Genomic DNA, 17,032 nt, shown 5'->3' on the forward strand with positions numbered 1-17,032 from the left:
AGAAAAATAACAGTGCATACTCTCGGTGTGTGTCATATACATCTCTACTCTGTATCTACTCGGTATTAATACTGCTAAGGACGTTTAATCCCACAATCTAAATATGTCAAACACTCGTGGGAGAAGATGTCCATTGTCACTCGCTCTCCTTCTAAACCCAAAAATATCAATCGCAATGCCTCTGATATACTGGTGTTAATAGAGTTTGCTTTATCTGGTTGTTAGGCCTATGTTAGTCCAACTAAAGAGATAACGTTATGCAGGGCGACACACTATTTCCTCTTTTACCTTCTGTCTTTTTTTTTAAACTGAAGAAAACAGTTCCCGAATTTCCATCTTTCTTCTCAATTTTACTTTTTTTTTTTGGTCTTTTTGTTGTTTAATTGTGTCAGTACGCAGTTTGTCTCGCTCCGTCTGCTCTCGCGGGGCTGGCAGTGCACACGATGCCCTCAGCCTTTGGCTCTCACTCGTCTCTCCCCCTGGCGAAGTTCTTTGGTTTTTTTTTTGTTTTTTTGTTTTTTTTTTGATCCCGGCGCTGCTGGTCGGCCCTGCGCGTCCCCCCTCGGCCTCGGACTTAAGTCTGGGTAGGTCTCTGTCCGTTTCGGGAGGGCTACATTCATTGGCTGGTTGCCCACTGGAGCCGCCTTCGCTATAGGTCACTTGGAGTGGTGCGGGGACGCGGAGGCGCTCTGCTGGTGCTTCTGTTCCTGCTGTTTGACCTGCTGGATGATCTCCCGGATCTTCCTCTGCGCAGTCTGTGGGAGACATCGGGCAATCGCAGTGAAATCAACAACAGTGACAGACATCGAGCAGCAGTTAACCTGGCAAATGGACTTTAATCTTACACTGTAGTCTCGCTTCTCGTCGGCCTGATGACTGAGACGCTGATTATAGATGCTACTTAAATATCTTCGGACATCCTTTCGTGACATGGAGTCACCTTCACATAAATAAAACAGCTGCAAGCGTTCGCTCGGCGCATTACCGCCGCGCTGACAGACCAAGGTGCTGAACTCGGAGCCCGGGTGTCTTTTGGTGTAAAACGGTGCACTGAGCTGACGCTGATCTGTTATGATTGGGTCTTTGACAGAGAGGAAAACATTCCTCGGCGCTGCCCGGGCTTTGACAGCTGCATTTGCCCACGGTGAAGGTCATCCTGTTGTGCGGCGCCGCAAAGAGCACGCTCTGCTGTAGGACGTCTCTATCAGCGGAGGAATCCAGATTGAGACAATGTGGACGAGTGGCAGCAGATATTTGTTTGAACGATCTTCCTTTTGGTGATTATATTTTTTTAACAAACTGCTGACATCTGGGAAAATGAACTGTTCGCCGCCTCACATATTAAAGGTCAGCATCACTCAGAGCAAATTAGTGAAAACAAGCTTGACAGAAACAGTGAGATCAAAACAGACAAACCTGCATCTCATTACCCTCTTTACTGGTTTATGTACATGTGCGGCGAGACGTTTTACCAGCACTGTCTCACTCCTTTTAGAATCACTCAGCACTACAGAGCAGGAGTGTCCCGTTCAGATGACAGCAGGACAGATTTCTGAATCGGCATGGCTGCTGAAGCGGTCGCAGCTCAGACACGTCTGAATCAATCAGAGGTCAGGTCTGTGTACCTGGCTGGCGAAGAAATGCCCAGTGATTTTCACGAAGACCTCGTCGTTCTCGTCTGGTGTTTGGTCCCGCGGTACGATGACCTCTGCGCTGGTTAAGTTCTGCAGCTCATTTACCTGAAACAAACGCCACAGGACCCAGTTTCACTCTGAGTTTCAACCATCAGTGAGAAAACAGACATGTGCACTTGTTGCCTGTGTAACAAACTGTGGTAAAATACTGTATAAATAATGAAAAATTACTACTTATAGCAAAGAGATTGGAGATATGGCATCAAAGAAGTTGGATAATGTGACGGATCTTTTACTTTTTATCCTTACAAGAAATAAGGATAAAAATTACTACTTATAGCAAAGAGATTGGAGATATGGCATCAAAGAAGTTGGATAATGTGACGGATCTTTTACTTTTTATCCTTACAAGAAATAATGACTAGTTTGAAAACTCAACCATTCGACCTGCCGACTCACCGTCTTGCCCCCTTTACCGATGACCCTGCCGGCTGCAGTCGAGGGAACCTTGATGTGCGTCTCCAGCTTGACCTCCTCCTTCGCCGAGAAGAAGTTCTCCTCTTTCAGCAGCCCGAATATCCGGCCCTGGGCCTGCGACGCGGCGAGGAGGAGGGGTGAGGCGAGCAGAGACTGGGAGACGCTCAATATGCAAATTCACACAGACGAGCGCCTGTACCTTAAACTGAGACTCGGCGCTTCCGGTAATGATAACCATCCTCTCAGTGACATCTGGGCTGTCAGGAGGGGCGATCTGACATGCAGAGACGGGTTAAAGCAAAAAAATAACATTACTAACCTTCCACTGTCTGAGAAGTCTAATTCAATTGTATTTATTACAATTCAAGATTAAAGTAAATGAACTGCCTCTAACTGAATTATCTGAATTCCTCCAGTCGTTAACAGACTGACCTTGATGGAGGCCGAGGCGTACTGGGCCAGCTGCTTGATGTGCTGTCCCTTCTTGCCGATCAGGGCTCCGACGGCCTGAGTTGGAATAAAGAGGTAGGCGACCTCCTGTTCAGGAGCCTGGTGCTGGAAACAAGACGAGAACAGAGCAGATGAAGAGGACTCACTCCGGGCTGCGGCGGGAACGTCGATCTCACGAGCCTTAAAGAGCGGCGGAAAGCGTCAAACCCACATGCAAGCGGAGCTAAAGCGAAACTCTCTTCCAGAGCTCTCTCTCTCTCTCTCTCTCTCTCTCTCTCTCTCTCTCTCTCTCTCTCTCTGGGTAAACATCGCGCTCTGGCCTCGGCTGAATGGAATATTTCCTATAAGAAGTAACGGCGGCCCAATGTTTTTGTTTTTCTTCGCATGGTAACACTCGTGTAGTTGAGGTTTAGAAACTGGATTTTTACGAGCCACGGGATAACTCTGGGCCGAAAAGCTCCCTTCCAGGAATGTTTGTGGTGTTCTGGTGACTGGGTGATGGTAAACAGGAATACCCGACTCACTGCGCTGCGCGCACACGGGCTGAGGAATTGGTCTATTATTTGTAATTCTATTATCTTCTATCCTTTAACGATCCGTGTCGGGGGGGAGATGTTATCTCACTTCCTGATTGAGACTTTCAGTTCAGTGGAAGAGATCTTGTATTTTAAGTGATGGCTCTTCAACAACAAGAGAAAAAAAAAAGGATTCAAGTAATTATCTAGTAGCACAAAAAAAAAAAAGAAACGAACTCAAAAGTCTCTGATCACCAAGGCAACACCGACTGTAGAGCAGATTTGAGGCAACATACTGAGAGCTGGTAGGGGATGGCACTTGCTGGAGAAACCCCGTACAGGCCACTGAGATGTGGAGAGTGACTCTGAAAGTCAAGTGACAAGCAGGCGGATCAGATGGCATGTAAACACACACACTCACACACACACACACACTAAAAGACACATGTGTCTGCACTCTTATGAGGGGGAATTTCACGGCGTAGGCTCGCAGTGAATCACACACTGACTTTCTTGAGCACGGAGCACGCAAATGCATTCTCACACACTGTCTCACACCACTCTGGCTCGCCCTCGCCGGGCCATGACTGGAGACCTTGTTTTACAGACAATCTGACTCATCTCTGGAGAAGATGGGGGGAATTCTGCTTCTTTCAATTTGTGTACAACATCCTGCAGGAAGCCCTGAGTCAACACTGCATTGTTTTTTTTTGTTTTTTTTTAAAGAGCTTCAAAGAGCACCTGGTTTTATAAGGAATCTGCAAACGAATCGCTAAAATAAAGTGGTTAAAAACAACAGAGGAACGTCGTTCCAACAGACGCATCACAATCCTTTTACCTCTTTTACGGGTGCGTGCAGAGACAGCGTAACCAGCGCGTACTTACTAAGAATGGGTTGTATCCTGCCGATGCCACAGGGGGGACTGAGCACCGTGGTCCAGCAGCGGGGGGCAGCACGGGCAGCCCGGAGCTGAAGATGCCCAGAGCGTTCAGGTTCAAGCCCGGGATGAGGTTGGCCTGTTGCTGCGCAGAGGAGAGACCAAGCTTCAGTCCCGAGAGACGTCAGTGCATCAGATACGTCTTCAAAGCACTTCCTCCACTGAGCAAAAACAATCGAATTAGCACTCTGACCCCAGAAGTGAGAACACTATGCTCTTATATTATTCATATTCATCCATCCTCCTTCTTTACTGTTTATCCTGTTCAGGGTTGCGAGTCACTGGAGCTGAACCCAGCGGCCTACAGGTGAGGGCAGGGTTCACCCTGGACCGTGACTGCAAACAGTTTGTCAAATTCAAATCTGATGCTTCAGCTATTTCTTATTCTGCTACAGTTCTGTGTGTGCGTGTTTTTTAATGAAATTTCTGTTGCTGCACAGGAAATTGAAGATGGGTAAAAAAAAAAAAAAACAAAATTAAAAAAAAAATCAGGAATTGAGATATTTTGATATGATCAGGCTGAAGGCCAGAAATGGGAGGTGTGAGCACCGGAAGTGGCCCTCGGGGCTGGAAGCTGTGTGTAATATTCCCAGAGCCACACTAGATGGCCCCAACCAGCCGCTGCAGCCGATTCTCTCAGCCCAACAGGTGCCCAGAGGCTCAAACAGCCCAAGCGTTCAATCACACCTTACTGGTTTTTTTTTCTTCAAACAAATAAATAAACAAAACAGTTGAAGTGATACAGAGGACCAACACCGTCCTCCTGCAGCTGCTCATCATGAAGCAGGCGTTTCTCTGTTAACACGTTCGGTTCATCAGCGTTCGTCTGTGTGTGTCTGACGTGCGGCGGGCCAGCGAGCGGTGTACGGTATCATCACTATCTCCCTTCCGCGGAGGTTGACCTCTCGCGGCTGCGGCGCCGGTGAAGTCACCGGGCCGGTGTGAAAGAGGAGCCGGGTGAGAGAGCGGGCCTGCAGATATCAGATGGATGCTGGGAAACCAAGTGACTTACAGCGGGAACACAGACACACACAGCGGGGAGGAAGGGTGTGAGTCACAGGCAGAGAGAGAGGCGCACACACACACACACACACACACATACACACAAACACACTCTGCGCTCAAACGCTGGACACACGGATGAGCAATTCGGCGATCGTTTACTGTTATCCATTTACCAAGCCGGGGTTACTAATTCTGGCGGCAGCATGTACTGAACGGGAAGGTGATACAAGCCTGGTGCGTCTCAAACCTCGTCGCCATTGTTCATCTGTCCATCTGTCAATCCGTGTGAGTCATCTTACGATCATAACCACGCACACACACAAACAACCGCGAGGCGACCTTCAAGCTTACGTTGCAAGCAGCGATGTCATTTTCGTGGGCTTCCCTCAGTTTCTTCGTGATTTCCACCTCGGCCTTTAAAATTGCCTCAAAGTCCCCCATGACTGTGATGATCCTCTCAAGGTTGCAATAGGTAACTTCGTTTAACCTGCCAGAAATTACACACACAATTAACACTGCACATGCATCAGCATTTGAAAAAAAATAACATATTCTGCTCACGTATTAGCTCAGGAGGTGCAGGTCGGTTATGTAAGGATTCATGAGAAATTAAAAAAAAAGTGGAACAGCAGAGAGGGACATATCTGGGTCTGGACTCCACTGAACACGGTTAATAGGCTTCTCATAATGTACGGCAAAATACGTTTTCAACATAGCATGTTCGTATATACAAAAAAAAAAAAAAAACAAGAACTATAATGAAATCCAAACTTCCCACCCTGAAGGACACAAATTCCATTTAGTTAAATGAACAGGTGTGTCTTTAAAAATATAAAATACAATGGAAAAGGTTCTTTCTCTCTATGGTTTATTTCAAATAAAAAAATTCCATATATATTTTAAATTTATTACACATAAAATCAAATATTTCAAGCTATTTCTACATTTATTTTTAAATAATTTTAGGTTGTAAGTAAAAAAAAAAAAAATTAAACAGCATCTAAAAACACTTCAATGTTTCATATGACCGAATGATTTTCCCTATTGTTTTACCAGATATCAGACATTTTATTTTCTAGTTTAGAGGCTATGGGTGTTGTAATAAAGAAACAAATAACTTTTCATAGATTTTCTTTTCTTTCTTTTAATAACTGACAGTAAACCACTACAACCTCCTCACTTGGCTTCAGTTGCACTCACTTTGAGACTTGTGTATGTATGGTTGGTTTTCATGCTATTGTTTTCAGGCTATTATTAATTATTAAGACCATAATGTGGATATATACTGCAGATTTCTCAGTGTAACTAAGATCTGGTGTTGGCGTGAATGTGAATTAAAATAACTTTTACAGGTGAAATTAGTGGAGCAAACCCTTGTACAGGTCTGTTATTGTCAATATCAGGACAGTGATGGATTCCTGCTTTTTTTGTATCGAGCTAAAGAGTCCTGGAAGCTGAACATCTGAGACCTGAATACTGAAACCTGCAGAACTAGGTGTGCCGGTGAGGAGAACCACTGAGAAAACGCCGCTCTGAATCGCATGTATCCAAGAAGTAATTCCTCCTTAAACCATGTCTCCTTGAAGTCATACAAAAGTTAAGGCCTCAAAAGCCAGAACAACCACATTTCTGCTGCTGAGCACAGAGGATTCCCTATAAAAGATCCTGCAGAAGAAAAAAAAAAAAAATCCACTCTGAAAGTAGCGCTCGCATTTCTTAAAAAAGGACTTCCATCACCTCTCGGTCTCTTTCTCAAGGCTCATTAGGTCCTCGGAGCTCTCGGAGACAGGGCAATTCATTAGCCCTAAACGAAGGAAGGTTGGTGAGCACGGCCCGTTAAATGGGGTGTAATCACCACCTCTGTAATATCATGTTCTGGAGCGGAGGAGCTGTAATCAACTCCTCACATTTGCTCTCTAACAACTCAGTTAAGTGAAGCCACATGCTGGGAGCTTAATGGCAACGCGGGAAGGAAGGTGTGGCAGCGAAGAAAAAAGCAGAAATTACCCTCTGATATTTGTTAATTGGTGGAATTAGTCGTCATCAAAATGTTTGTATCTTTGAAATTATCCTGCTTTTAACTGCTTTTGTGCCACAGTCACACCAAAAAAAAAAGCTTGAAAACTCCCTCGTCAGTGCAGCTCTCGAGATGTCTGTAAAAAAGGCGCCACGGCACGGCAGACTTACGAGGAGATCATTATCTTGGCCCCTGTCTCCTCCTCGATCTTCTTCAGATTGCGGCCCTCTTTGCCGATCAGGCGACCCACCAGGCTGTTGTTGGCCAGGATTTTGAGCGGGATGTCCTCCATCCTGAACGAGACACGGAGAAGCAGCGGTGAGGAGAAAGTGACAGAGGGGAGCGTTCGGCTGAGAGGGACGCTGAGTTTCAATGCCAGCGGCTGTGATCGAATCCAACTTCTCAACCAGATCGGTTCGCCGACAGACCGTCCGAACCCGAGACGCACTGGTTGCACTGGGTTTGCGGACAGGGGTTGCTCGGCAACAGCCGGCAGCTTGTCAGTCACCGCAGCTCTCATAACTGTGCTGATCGTGGCAATATTTCCTCCGTCGAATACCACGGGACCCAAGAAAGAACAAAGGCAAAAATTGACAATAAAGCTCTTCCTCGGATTGTGCTCGCGTCCAAACATGGCTTCTCCTCCACCTGCTCTCCACTCATGCAATCCAGAATCCCACACACACCTTTTCTGTCTGCCTGTTTGAAGTTCAGTCATGAAACATTACATTTTTTTTTTTTTTATTGTTTCTCTGGGAAAATGTTTTAATTTTATAACCAATATCATACTTTTTTCTCATTTTGATAATCATTGTTCTTCATGATCAATAAGATATTTAATTAAATGAAATTCTCGAAATGCATATGTGCATATATTACAGTATGTATAATCTGAAACACATTCCAGGTCTCTACTGAAAAAACAAACAAACCTGAGATGCATATGAAACAAAGAAATCGTACAGTGCTTCCAATTTTGCTCGAAGCCAAAACAGTGATTCTTTATATTGGCCGTCGGGTTGTTGAGTTTAACAGTATTCCAAGGAAAAACACACTGCGTGTGAAATGTGTAATTTGGCTGAAATGGAAAGCGAGTGCGTACAAAATACAATGATTTGATAGAATGAATTTTCCGTCATTTACAGAATACTGTGAGAGCGAGTGCTGATGGGTAAAAAAAAAAAAAGCGATGCTTGTGTTATTTTGACATTCGCTTGGGGAAGAGGAGGCAAGATTACCCATTAGTAATAACTACGTTAAGACATGTGGCAGTTTGGCTGCAGACAAAGAATGAATGACAATTAAATATCTGACGGAGGTAAATGAATGACTGCGCTGTGCTTCTGTAATCATCCAGACTAAAAGGCGTAGTTACCGCGCCGGAGACGGTCACAGGTTACTGAAACAGGAGGGCTGTAATTCAGGTGTAATCTATATTTCTGCTCTGGAGGACAATTGCAGGGTTGCGAACGCGGATTAAAGCTGTGGTGAGATGTAGGGGAAGGTGTCCAGACGCCGGGGGCTCACACACTCAGCGCCGACAGGGAGGATCAGCTGAGGGCGACGTATGTTAAGATGGAAGAAATGTACACCTGAGGTCCAAGTCCAGCGATCTGGCCTTGACTGAATGTTTTATTTAGGAAAATATTCTGGGATGCTGCCGTGGCGTCTCGCCAGGATCATAACTCAGGTGCAGAGAAGTGTGGATGCAATTTTTTTTTAAACTTTTGAGAGCACAAGATTGAAACAAATCACAACAACTGACCGACTCAAGGCTTTTCTGCCAAGAAATCTATGAGAGGATTTTAATTCCTTTTATGGGAATATAGTTAAATATTAATTTACAGCACGCACTGAGCAGAAAACAAAACAGAAAATGCTAGACTGATGCTGTCCAAAGGTAAAGCAAAAAAAAAAAAAAAAAAAAAAAAAGACATTTCCAAGAAATTGTGAAGTGCACTGATTAAAACACACCACAGTAAATTATGACCCTTTTACTGCCAGATGGACTTTGACTAAAGTCTGCTGAAAAGGTAAAAACTGTGCATTTAGAGACCGTTTCTGCCCCCTTTTTACAGGATAACTTTTGCTTTCAGTTCCTGGCAGTTATTCAATATCACCGCGTTAGTTAAGCCGTGGAGGTCCAGAGGCCACGAAAACGACTTTATGGAGTTTAAAAGTATCATAAACCCTTTTAGACTTAAGGTTATGAGGAGTGTGTGTGCCAAATCGCTTCAGCTGCAACACTACAGGAGCAAAATACTGACAAATATTCACTGTAAATAAACAAATATTCACTGCATATTAGATGCAACATTTAACACTCAACAAGAAATGTACAGTATGATTGTTTTTTTTAGTTTGATTCAAAGTTAAAAACAGGAAATTGAACAGAGCTGTGCTGACCAGCATGAGGCAGGAGCTGAACAGGTGAAAGAAATGTTTTTCTTCTGAATATTTATATTCAAAATTCAACTGAAAATCAAGAAATGAAAATTCACACATGTAAATATCTTCAAATATTTTGCATTAAAACTTAAAATCAAACCGTGCAGAAGCTCCGCAAGGTTAAAAAAGTGCAGTGTCTCGTTAAAAGTGTCAAGCCCAATTAGAGACGTTGGCCTGGTTTCTTAAAAGCTAAGCTGCGGTCACGTGTGCGGCTGCGTGCGCGCGCCGTACGCGCCGCGTTCACCGCGATAGTGGCCCGGGCCCGGAGAATGCACAGTGAGATTAAAAGGTGTGCAGGCAGGTTAAAGGATGAGATTATAGCCCTGCAGACGTTATGGTTAATCTGCCGGCGGTGCGTTTCTGCTTGTTTACATGTCTGCGGCGAAGCCGGGGAGACTCACACGTTGGTCTCGTTGGCCTCCTTGTGCATGATGTCCAGGATCATGCGGCAGGCGGCGGAGCAGCCCTCCGGCGTCGAGTGGATGCTGATCGGTTTTTCTGCTGCGCCGGCATTTTCCTTCCGATGGATATCCACCCTGAGACACACGCAGAATGCAGCAGATAATGATTAAAGGTGAAGATTGACAAAACGGTTAAGGATCACGCAAACAAACATTTTTTCTTCATGTCCCAGTCAGCTGGATTTTATACAATATGATGGAGAGGCAAAATTTAAATGTAAGAAAAGATCACAGAGTGATCTAAAAGCCAGCCGTAAAGCGGGAGAATCTCACTTGGACTGCGTCTGCTTGGTGACGTTCTTGATGGTGAGGCCTTCCTTGCCGATGATGGCTCCCACGAACTGAGTGGGCGCCAGTATGCGCAGGGGGAAGTCGAGCTGTCTGGGGTGGGGCGAGCCGAAGCCCCCCGACCCCCTGGACAGGCAGCCGCCCTGGTCCCGGGAAGATCGGCCCCCGCGCCGCGTCCGGGGCGTCTGGACGGGCGGAGCAGCGTCCGTGTCCATCATATAAGACACAGTGAAGCAGTAGTCGTCAAACTGGTGTCCTGTCAACTTGTCAAAGGCTCTGAGCGGCCAAAAAAAAGAGAGAGAGAAGAGATCCGTGAATAGAAACGCCTGACTAACAGCTTCAGATGTTTTGTATATGAATCTATTGGGAACAGATGATTTAAATCAGCTTGTGTTGTTTCTTGATCACTGTTATTGTCTGAGCTGCTTACGCTTTAGCTTCCTCCTTGGTTGCGTACGTAACATTCACCACTGCTGTTTCAGTGTCAGTGTTCACTGCAAAAGCAGAGAGAGAGAGAGAGAGAGGAAAAAAAAGAGAAAAACGTGAGACGCCGGTGAAAGAGGGTTTAGTCACAGTCACACATGCACACAGCAGGTGTTTGTTTCCGTCGTATGTGAGTCAGACGCGTGTCCAGGTTCCCGTAGTGACCCAGAGAGCCACTTGTCTGAGTGAATCCATTACAGCCGTCGCCACACTGGCTCCCGTCCAAAACGTGCCGCTTCCTCCACGAACGGGAGCTGCTTATCACAATAGCGTCTCTGCCGGCTGCACAACAACAAGTTTGGGTCTGACACGGCGGCCTAAACAAAGTGAGTAATCTCTGATAGAGTGTGACGCCTCACAGGAGGAGGAGAAATTTACAGTTCTGCGCCGATGTGTGGTCAGCTTTGAAATAAATAGAAACAATGAAGTGTATGATAAAGTTCTTCTAAAACACACAACCCTCTCTCTTGCCCCTAATTCACACCACATGTGACAGGGTTTTGTTTTTGGTTTGTTTTTCCACATTCTGCGACTTCAGACGCTCACGTCTAATGAGCGGGACGGTCTCTGAGGCAGCGAGGCTCCATGTGACTGGAGGAATATACTGACAAGCCGAGCATGAAAACAAAGTACACAATTTGTTTGTCTGCAATACTGAACTTACTGGTAACAATAAGATCATGGCAGAGCTTCGGGTATCTATGCACAATGAATAACTTAACCTTGGATCAATAATGAAATGGCTTTTCCAACAGTGCTGTAAAAAAAATGTAAATGTCAAAATAAGGTGTTTCTAAAAGGTTATGAGAACACGTGCCAAAACTTACAGAAAAAGATGGTTGCAGTCAATACTTTAAATATCTTTATGAACTTGAAAATAAACGTTGTTGCAACAATTGACAAGTTAATCACAAACAACTGACGGTACGAGTGAGTCAGGAGGAACCAGAGACTCGGCCAATATCACATTAATGGTAACGTGAACTTTCTTCACTGTGACTCAAAAACAGGATCGGTGAGATGAATGAAAAGGAAAAGTTCTACACCTGCTGACGCTCAGCAGACAGCAGGTGTGGAAGAGTTAAACCTGAGCGGGAGCCCCCAGCTGGCTGAGAGAGGGGTGAGTAGGCAGGACCTGGCTCGCTGCCCGACAGCAGCGCTCGCAGCCTCGATCTGCCCCGCTCTGCCCCGCCCCGCCCCGTCCCGCCACCAGCAGCCCTCATCGTGCCACACGGGAGCAGGGGACGTCTCCAAAACCTCACCCCGAGTGGAGTCATTTCTCTGCCGGGTTTCTCTCTGTTAGCGCCTGTCATGACAGCAGCGGGCGGCAGTTTGATCCATGAAGCGAGGCACGGTGCTTGTGTTTCAAGTTATGTGTGTATTTTTTTTTTCTTTCTCCCAGCAAAAAAGTTTGAAGGGACACCATCAAACGGTGCTAAAGCTTCACCACAGGCGCCTACAACATCCTCCTCCTTCACCGCGACGAACCTCCACCGAGGAGTGGCATCACATATAAACACACACAGCCGGAAACACACATGGACACGTTCCTACATTCCTCTGTCATGTCTGCCCACTTCAGTCTGCGGGACCGGTTGGAAGTGCACGGCGCGTACGACAGAGGCCGAATGCAATTCAGACGCCGGCCTCCTCGGGACAAGCTCATAACACACGTGCAAACAGACGATGGAGGCTCATTCGTATGCAGAGATGTGGGATGTTTAGACGACGGCTGTGTGGGACGGCGAGGAAGTGACTCCGCTGGAGGAGACCTGACTCACTGGGAGGTCTGTGTACTAAATGGACACATGTGCATTGAACAGCCGGCGCCACGTGACGGTGACGTGCAGAAAACGGCGAGGGGGAGAGAGAGAGAGAGAGAGAGAGAGAGGTTCTGTACCTTGTTCCACGTTTTCTACAGTACCATACTGAGCAAGAAGGCCGTCCAACACCTGAGGGACAGAGGAGAAAGTCCGTTTGAGACGTGACCAAAAGACACGGACGAAAAAGAATCATCAAATCCAGTCCTGTTCTGAAACCACAACTTCTACAGGAATAAAAGCCTGGGACGTAACTTTATCATTTGGTTAAAAAAATAAATAATTATACTTCACCATCAAAATGAACTTCAATATTGAACTTTTATGCAAAAAAAAAATCAATTCTTTTGCTTAGATATCCGAGAGAGAGAGAGAGACGACGGAGAAACTATGATCTGGGTGTATATTCTGACAGAACTAGTAGGGGTGACAGCTCAGAATAAATCAGATAACACTGGCAGTGGAGCAGACTTGAAGTCAGGGGCATTCCCGTATCATGCCACGCTCAAGAAACATATTTTAAGAAGGCTCAGCCTTAAGAACATTTCTATTTCTGCATTTTTTTGGAGTTACAACTGAGTGCAACACTTGTGCAACCGAGGAATTAGTCATTCAGCTGTTTATAGGAAGAGAAATAAAGACGTCTATTTAATTACAAAGGCTGAGAAGCATCCGGTCGCAAGCTAATACACATGAACTTCGATAATGAGTGTTGTTTCCTGGCCAATTCACACTATTTGATATTTGTCACTGAAAAGTATAACTATGATTCCGGCTGTAAAAAAACAAACACTGATCTGGTTCGGCTCGACGTCTGCCGTCCACTGAAGAATGGTTGTTCACTGGGATTCAGAGGTTTTGGACAGATCACAGAGCATTATGGTCAAGAGTTTTCCATGAAGAACATAGAGTCAAAGTTAACCTTTTATCCACTTGTCGTCCATCCTGCTACTATTTTTAATGTGTATGTGGTTTAATGTGACTTGAAAGTCTGACAAAATACTTCAGTGTTTTGTCAAAATACATTTCTCCTCTTGTTTGTCAGCCGTGAGACGAGAGGCTGTGTGAGCGTTGAATACGTAACTGGATGAAACGTCTTATCTGAGCTCAGAAGGACGCAGAGGAAAGCGGCGGTGAAATGCTACAACTTGAAGCAGCACCGTCGTCTGTGTGTTTACAGGAGAGTGTTTTGGCGTTTAACCGCTGAAGTTTAACTCAGAAGACTTTTCCTTAAAAGTGTCATAATGCATGTTCGGTCATATTGTATTGCAAATTAAATAAAAAAGGAGAAAATAGAAAGTAAGAGGGAAAGATGTAGCACATGCTGTACCTCTGTAGCGCATGCAAGCAGACACACACACACACTGACACACACTCTTAAGGCTACAGTCTGCTGGTCACTAAGTCCTGGTGAGTCATTGTCCGGAAACTGGTTTAAGTACCACCTGGTGCTGTTCAACTGGGCATCACTGTCCCATACACACACACACACACACACACACACACACACACACACACACACACACACACACACACACACACACACAAACAACTGACCTCCCACTGTAGATGAGGGGGAATGTTCCGGATCTGGATCTTCCGACACCTGTAGAGATGAGACACAGACAGAGTGGATTTAACAGACCTGAACCACACACATCCACACACACACACACACACACACACACAAACACTGACACACACCATACACAATACATGATTGTTATGGATATATGACATTGATAATCCTGGGACTGATCGATCGCTAAATGGATTATGTGAGAAAAGCATTGACACCAGTGAACTCAAGATGACCCTGAGTGATAATAAACATGGAACTGTGAAAACGACAGCCGAGCTTTAACCATCAGTTCTAAATCAAAGCATATCAGTCATTAGTTCTTTATCAGAGTGTATCAGTGGCCGAGCCAGAGACGGGCTCCCTCTGCGCCCGCTGGCTCTGGGATCGAGGGCTTCCGCATCACTGCCTCCAGCCAGTGTGTCGGCTCCAACGGCAAAGCCGCACAAACCGCCGGTGACCGCAAGCTGTTAACAACTGCATTAATGTGAGAGAGTTCATCTGTGCAATGAGAGCTCGCCGCTGATGAGGAGGCCTCGCCGCCGTGCCCCCATTAATTCAGAAATGAACTTCAGAAGCATGTCTGAGCTCAATCAGATGCATCTCAATCATGAGACACGAGGACATGGCTACAGTACATAAAAGAGTGATGATGGGATTAAAATCAGAAGGGTTCGCGGCGAGAAACACATTCTGTTCCTTAATCGTGCATGGCCGCGCACTGAAATGCATTTCACATTTAGAGTTTGGTATTTTTCTACATGAGCAGATCTGAGTGCAAAGTCCACACGTCCGAATTTCCCCCAGCGAGGGCAGAACAGGAGCGGCACGCTGGCAGCTGGACATGAATGAACGACTCCTTCTGATTGTACTACACGAAAAAAAAAAGAAAAAACACACACACACACACACACACACACGCTTCTTCTGAAGAAAGACAGATAGAAGAGTTAACTGAAATATGAATGAAACATCAAGGCACAACCGCAACACCACTGTTCAGGCTGAGTTTAGAAACTAAATACTTAAACTTAAACTACATCCTCGATCCAGTGTGTGTTTTAATGCAGGGGGGAAAAAAAAACACTGCTGGCACAAAAGGCTTGAGAGAAACTGACAGATCCCAGCGTGTCTCGCCACACAGCGGCCTGCGAGCTCACTGTTACTGATGGCGTGTTGCAGCGAGTGCCTTGATGAAAGATCTCTCTTGGCAAGCAGTATCCAAACATGGGTAAACCGACAAAAATCAGTCCCTGCCACTAAAGCACATCACCTTTTTCAACACAGTAAACAACCCCCTACCACCCAAAAGACGCCAAAAGCTGGGAGAGCATTTAAGGCAATCTGAAAACCTCTGAACAGCCCGAGATTTCAGCATTCCTGAGTTACCGAATACGGAAAGTAAAAGCTCCTTTCATGCCGTGTTGTCTGCTTAAATAAGTTGAAAATGTGAGGGAGCAGTTCTCCATTGTTAGTTTTGAATACACACAGCAGCTGTGATCTGCAATGTTAAACAGCCAAACTGATGAACAGCAGTGCTGTGCTCACCACCCTTTAATTCGATTATGTCCTGTAAACTGCGCTGTGGTTTCCGCGAGGTTCGGACGAGCCAAACGGGTTGCGCTCGGCTCCCAGTTCAAGCCGGACACCATATCTCCGCGTGTCAGACTCATGTTTTGAAGGCCATTTTGTTTAAACGTCATTCTGAAATACGCAGGCGAAGCTTCTCGCGGAAGACGTCTCGCGGAAACAGTGACGTTGGCTCCCGACAATTCTTTTAAAAGTCTCATTTTCAACATGCTTGTGGCCTCTGGCTGACCGACAGATTACCGTCCTCCGTCTCCAGGGCAGGGAGAGGCCCTCAGTTTGCGCCACCTTGCAACATGTACTTTCAGCTGTTTACAGTGTTGATCTCTCAGTCCTCCTCAGGTTCATTTTGTTGCGTTCTAATCAGGAATAGCCCAGCGGTATTATGCCATCTGCCAATATTCCCTGTTTGTTTGCATTCGAGGTGAACCCGGTGACCTTTCCTCACTCCTCCGAAGCGAACTGCAGAGGAAGATGGAGGCTGGAGTCGCTGGTTACTTTAATGTTTGTTGAACGTAACCAAACCGTCTGCTTGGTGGCGAGGAGCGGACTGCCCGGGGAAAAAAATAAAGCCTCTCAATTCTGGCCTTTAAATAGCAAGAGGTGTTTCGTTTGAAAAGCTAATATTTACTGCGCCCACCTGTACGAGGTAAGAAACCGTGTCTGTGCACAGACGTGCACGCCGATACGCACACGCACGCAGAGCGGTCGAAGGAATTTTAGCCTCCGACAGGGAGAGGATGGAGAAAGACGGTATTCACTTTGGCCAGAAGTCTGCAGTGTTCCTGACCAGCACAACTTCTGTTTTCTTCTTCGTTTGAACATTTCAACTGATTAGTTCGCAAGTTGAACGTCGAATGCAAAAGGATTTTTTTTTTTTTCTTACATAACGGATGCTTAAATCCGTCGCGGGGTCGCATGTGGACGGAGCCCAGCGAATTAAAAGCAAGTGTTTTTCACTGCGTATGGAAAAGTCTTTGAAACGCTGCCGTCCGCGGCCGAGGCACAGAGAAGTTGGACACGACGGCAACGGCCCTCTGGTTGAAGGTTCCACCGCAAATGACAGACGGGGAGGTTTGCAGAAAATGTAACACAGCTTGAAAATACAGGCTTTCTTTAGAAAACTTTTCAGGGTGACTTTCGAGGGATTTTACGTAACAAATCCATGCAAACGGCCCTAAATTAACACATATGATAAAACATGTCTATGCTGTGGGAACAGACTTGATCAGATCTTTTAAATGATGGTAGGTTTTACTTTTTTTTTTTTTTCCTTGAATCTTAGCTGAAATGATGCTTTGACCTTCCTGATGTATGAGCTTTTCTTCAG

At 45.7% G+C, this 17,032-nt stretch overlaps 1 protein-coding gene across 3 annotated transcripts in view; it reads right to left on the reverse strand.

Annotated features, from left to right (window-relative positions):
* Positions 1-263: 263 nt before the first annotated feature.
* igf2bp2a (insulin-like growth factor 2 mRNA binding protein 2a) overlaps positions 264-17,032 on the reverse strand; it is a 38,220-nt gene continuing 21,451 nt past the window's right edge. For 2 of the 3 annotated variants that reach the window (XM_030111134.1, XM_030111136.1), the window contains exons 3-16: positions 14,094-14,142; positions 12,617-12,668; positions 10,664-10,727; positions 10,219-10,509; positions 9,886-10,020; positions 7,207-7,329; positions 5,371-5,506; positions 3,962-4,099; positions 3,373-3,441; positions 2,544-2,666; positions 2,311-2,385; positions 2,094-2,225; positions 1,626-1,739; positions 264-755 (exon numbers count right to left, since the gene is read on the reverse strand). In XM_030111134.1, coding sequence (XP_029966994.1) covers positions 657-755; positions 1,626-1,739; positions 2,094-2,225; positions 2,311-2,385; positions 2,544-2,666; positions 3,373-3,441; positions 3,962-4,099; positions 5,371-5,506; positions 7,207-7,329; positions 9,886-10,020; positions 10,219-10,509; positions 10,664-10,727; positions 12,617-12,668; positions 14,094-14,142 — 1,600 coding nt within the window. In that variant the 3' untranslated portion in view covers positions 264-656. The remainder of the gene's footprint in view (positions 756-1,625; positions 1,740-2,093; positions 2,226-2,310; positions 2,386-2,543; positions 2,667-3,372; positions 3,442-3,961; positions 4,100-5,370; positions 5,507-7,206; positions 7,330-9,885; positions 10,021-10,218; positions 10,510-10,663; positions 10,728-12,616; positions 12,669-14,093; positions 14,143-17,032) is intronic. The other variant, XM_030111135.1, reaches the window with a different exon arrangement.

The sequence above is a fragment of the Salarias fasciatus genome, chromosome 16, assembly GCF_902148845.1.
Source record: "Salarias fasciatus chromosome 16, fSalaFa1.1, whole genome shotgun sequence".
Classification (NCBI taxonomy): domain Eukaryota; kingdom Metazoa; phylum Chordata; class Actinopteri; order Blenniiformes; family Blenniidae; genus Salarias; species Salarias fasciatus.